Raw genomic sequence first — 4,430 nt, forward strand, 5'->3', positions numbered from 1 at the left:
ACGCCATTCGCTATCGACAGCCTTGTTGCCCACGGGGCCAGCTCTCGTATCAAGCCCAGCCAGGATTTAGCATTAATCGATATAAATTGACTGGACACCTGTCGTTGTTTAGTTCGACCACATTTTAGAGCGGTGAGCCCAGCTGTATCGTGATCGGAGTCTGATAGAAGATCTTCACCTCAGCCGACTTCGCGTTCGCATCCCTACACGTCATCACTGACTCTGGAAATCGCCTGGAGTTTGATGGTGGACACCGCCTTGTCCGCGGCCCCGATCCCACCCGCCCGCATCTCTCACTTTCACGTCTTCCTCTGTTATCTCCTCCGGCCCTTCACCTCTATTTCCTTCACAACACATCGACACATTGAGGAAGCATGGCCGGACTCCTGTAGAACTCCCACCGCTCTTTCTTCTTCTCTCATGGTTGCCATCATTCATGGAAGATGTCTCTGCTTCTCGTTAAGCTCCGCTCTTTCCTCTCATGGTTAGCTCTATTTGGTTGTACGCTTCATTCGTTCATCTTACATGCTTATGACAGACACTTCACGGCAATTATGTGGCGAGAGGCATGACATAAGTTTTGTGATACTTCTCAGGTCGGCCGGACTGGTATGGCGACGGAAAGAGGTCGTGTCGTCGGATGACGATGGGGATGATGACAATGAGAGCGGTGGCCGAACGCCGCCCTCGATGGCGACCGCGGAGTGCTACGCTTGCACCCAGCGGGGGGTGCCGGCCTTCCACTCCACCACGTGCGACCGCGTCCACTCGCCGGAGTGGGAGGCCAGCGCGGGATCCTCGCTGATCCCGATCCGTCCAAGCCAGACTAACGTGCTGCAGAACCTTCGACTGAGCAAGTCGGCGTCGCTGCTGAGCGGACCAGTGCTGGACCCCAGGAGCGAGAAGGTGCAGAGGTGGAACCGGGTGATACTGCTGGCGCGGGCGGTGGCGGTGGCGGTGGACCCGTTGTTCTTCTACGCGCTGTCCATCGGCCGGCGGGGCGATCCGTGCCTGTACATGGACGGCGGGCTGGCGGTGATCGTGACGGCGCTGCGCACTGCGGCCGACGCCGTGCACCTGGTGCATGTGTGGCTGCAGTTCCGGGTGGCGTACGTGTCGAGGGAGTCGCTAGTGGTCGGGTGTGGGAAGCTGGTGTGGGATGCCCGGATGATCGCCGCCCAATACCTGAGGTCTCTCAGGGGCTTCTGGTTCGACGTCTTCGTCATCCTCCCGATGCCTCAGGTCAGTGTCCCAATAGAAAGCTTTGCTTTGATTTACACAGTGACTCAGAATCCTAAAACTGTAGGTTGCTTTGCTTTCATTAGGAAGCATCAATGTCTCCCGACTACTTGGAGCTGTTAATCTCAAAGCCATTTACTATATGTTATAGGATATACGTCCTGTTTCATGGTCTCTGAGCAGTTCTTGGCATAATACCAGTTAGAACTTGTGATCGTTGATCTGTCAGATGTGGGAAATTAATTTGTCTTATCTTCTGAAAGACTGAAACTGTGTGCAGGCTGTGTTTTGGCTGATCGTGCCAAAATTGATCAGAGAGGAGGAGATAAAGCTCATAATGACCATCTGTCTCCTTATCTTCGTGTTCCAGTTCCTGCCCAAGGTGTATCACAGCATCTGTGTGATGAGGAGGATGCAGAAGGTCACCGGTTACATCTTCGGCACAATCTGGTGGGGCTTTGGCCTCAACCTCTTTGCTTACTTCATCGCCTCCCATGTAAGTGCTCCTTCTGTTAAGATCAAGATCTTATTTGAATAAGCTTTGAGATTCTCCTATATTAAAATATTTATGGAAAGGAAAGGGAGAATTGCAAGTAAGAAGACATGAGTTCTCTGAGCCTTTTGGCATTCAACAGCATGCCTTTCGTATCCTGCGGTAATGCAACAAAGAGAATATCACATGAGGTGATTTGTCACAGATGGAGATTGCAATTTTGTCCTTCTTGCTTTTGTGACCTTGTTATTACAGGGACCAATTATTGCTTTGATATAGCCCCATGTCATGTCATGTCATGTGGTACCCATTTGAACTGGTTGGCACTGTACCAGTCTCAGTCATGATACTGGCACAGTACGGCTGCACCAGTACAGTCAATTTGGTCCCCCTTCAAATCATGCAGGATTAACTCATGATCAGAACATTGTTGTTAGTATCTTAAACTCAGTCATACTATGCAGCAATTTTTGTTGATGATTAGAACACGGTTGTGGAGATCTTGAGCTAATCAAGTCATCAGAAACCATATAAGAAATATCACAGAGGCATCAAGCAGAGGAAGTCACATAATGAATATGGAAGAAATAACATGATCTAAGCTAGATATCCTTCATCTACAGCACAATAGTATTTACAGAGGAACAGCATGCAGAAGATGAACTTGAATCTTATGCATCAACTCAATATGTCCAACAATTTGATGGGCCCTTCATATCACTTGCTTTTGTGGCTGTCAGGTAGCTGGTGGATGCTGGTATGTTCTTGCGATCCAGCGGGTCGCCGCTTGTCTTCAGCAGCAATGTGAGAAGAACAATAACTGCAACCTCGTGTCACTGGCCTGCTCCAAGGAGGTCTGCTACCACCTCCCCTTAACATCGGGCATGAACAATTTGAGTTGCGAGGGCGACTTGGCAGCATCTATTGGGATGCAAAACACACCGGTATGCTTAAATGGCGACGGGCCATTTCCTTACGGAATCTACAACTGGGCTCTCCCTGTTGTTTCCAGCAATTCACTTGTTGTCAAGATCCTCTATCCGATCTTTTGGGGCCTCATGACTCTGAGGTAAATGTTGAATTATATGCTGCAAAGCGGAAGCTGCAGGAAAGAGCCTCATTTAATCGAACGCTTTGTACTCTGCTACAGCACTTTTGGCAATGATCTTGAGCCTACGAGTCACTGGATTGAAGTTATATTCAGCATAATCGTGGTGCTAAGTGGCCTAATGCTCTTCACTCTGTTGATTGGTAATATTCAGGTACGTAGCAACGTTGTCAATCTTCGTTCTCATCAGGCATATCAATAATGTATGCTTCTCATGTAAATAGGTATTCTTGCACGCTGTTATGGCGAGGAAGAGAAAGATGCAGCTGCGGTCGCGCGACATGGAATGGTGGATGAAACGGAGACAACTGCCGTCGAGACTGAGACAGAGAGTGCGTCAGTATGAGCGCCAACGGTGGGCTGCAACGAGAGGGGAGGAGGAGACGGAGATGGTCAAGGATTTCCCTGAAGGATTACGCCGCGACATCAAGCGACATCTCTGCCTTGCTCTCATAAAGCAGGTAAGTTATCATCTGTAATCGAACATACCAAGACCGTCTCAATCTGTAACAAGACAGAACGAGCTAAGGGAAGAAAAGCACGAGTTCATATTGGTTCTTGTATCAGGTGCCTTTGTTCCACAACTTGGACGATCTCATCCTCGACAACGTCTGTGAGAGGGTCAAACCCCTTGTCTTCTCCAAGGGCGAGAAGGTATCGAAGCCGACACGAGAATCTAATGCTGTCAGGAATCTTGGGACTTTGCTAAGGGTGGTGTTGTTGTGGTGGTCAGGTGATCAGAGAAGGAGACCCGGTGCAGCGCATGGTGTTCGTCGTCCGAGGCCACCTGAAGAGCAGCCAGTGCCTGAGCAAAGGCATGGTGGCCACCAGCACGCTGGGGCCGGGCAGCTTCCTGGGGGACGAGCTCCTGTCGTGGTGCTTGCGACGGCCGTTTGTCGACCGGCTGCCTGCCTCCTCCGCCACCTTCGAGTGCGTCGAGCCCACGGAGGCCTTCAGCCTGGAGGCGCCGGACCTCCGGTACATCACCGAGCACTTCCGGTACAAGTTCGCGAACGAGAGGCTGAAGAGGACAGCCCGGTTCTACTCATCCAATTGGCGGACGTGGGCTGCGGTTAACATACAGCTCGCCTGGCGCCGCTACAAGTCGAGGACTGGAGGCACGGCGAGCTCGCCGCCGAAGCAGCACGACAGCGAGCGCCGCCTTAGGAGGTACGCTGCAATGTTCATGTCGCTGCGGCCGCAGGACCATCTCGACTAGCGGAAGAGAGGTCGTCTCTTCACCAAAGAATCCAAATTGAGGGAATGGGATGTCAGAGGGAACAAATTTATATTTAATGTGCTGAATTAGATGTATTCATGGGATATGAGTACCTGTGCATTCATCGTATTGATGAATTAAATATAGAAAGTTCCCTTTCTATATTCATGCCATCTTTTTTAGGTCTGCAACTTCATGTCTCTTCCAATCTCATTAGATTTGATTTCAGGGCCCTTAAGATTTGTAATTCTTGAGTTTGACTTTTTAATTATAGTAATTGAAGAATCTAAAAAATTAAGAACAATTTTTTGATAGGTCAATATACCTTTAATACATGTTCACATAATTTTCTTCCAAAACTATGTTCTTTT

The 4,430-nt window shown here is 49.5% G+C and overlaps 1 protein-coding gene across 1 annotated transcript; it reads left to right on the plus strand.

Annotated features, from left to right (window-relative positions):
* The first annotated feature begins 283 nt into the window (after positions 1–283).
* Positions 284–4,223, plus strand: LOC135593857 (cyclic nucleotide-gated ion channel 2-like). Its single transcript, XM_065084167.1, has 8 exons — positions 284–484; positions 597–1,242; positions 1,520–1,735; positions 2,473–2,801; positions 2,883–2,994; positions 3,065–3,301; positions 3,408–3,494; positions 3,574–4,223. The coding sequence occupies exons 1-8, from the start codon at positions 444–446 to the stop codon at positions 4,057–4,059; spliced, it is 2,154 nt and encodes a 717-aa protein (XP_064940239.1). The 5' UTR covers positions 284–443; the 3' UTR covers positions 4,060–4,223.
* The last annotated feature ends 207 nt before the right edge of the window (positions 4,224–4,430 follow it).

The sequence above is a fragment of the Musa acuminata genome, chromosome BXJ1-9, assembly GCF_036884655.1.
Source record: "Musa acuminata AAA Group cultivar baxijiao chromosome BXJ1-9, Cavendish_Baxijiao_AAA, whole genome shotgun sequence".
Classification (NCBI taxonomy): domain Eukaryota; kingdom Viridiplantae; phylum Streptophyta; class Magnoliopsida; order Zingiberales; family Musaceae; genus Musa; species Musa acuminata.

Coding starts and splice junctions, on each gene's coding strand:
- LOC135593857 (XM_065084167.1), top strand. CDS start 444: ATGTCTCTGCTTCTCGTTAAGCTCCGCTCTTTCCTCTCATG. Junction 485..596: donor CTCCGCTCTTTCCTCTCATG/GTTAGCTCTATT, acceptor GATACTTCTCAG/GTCGGCCGGACTGGTATGGC. Junction 3,302..3,407: donor GCCTTGCTCTCATAAAGCAG/GTAAGTTATCAT, acceptor TTCTTGTATCAG/GTGCCTTTGTTCCACAACTT.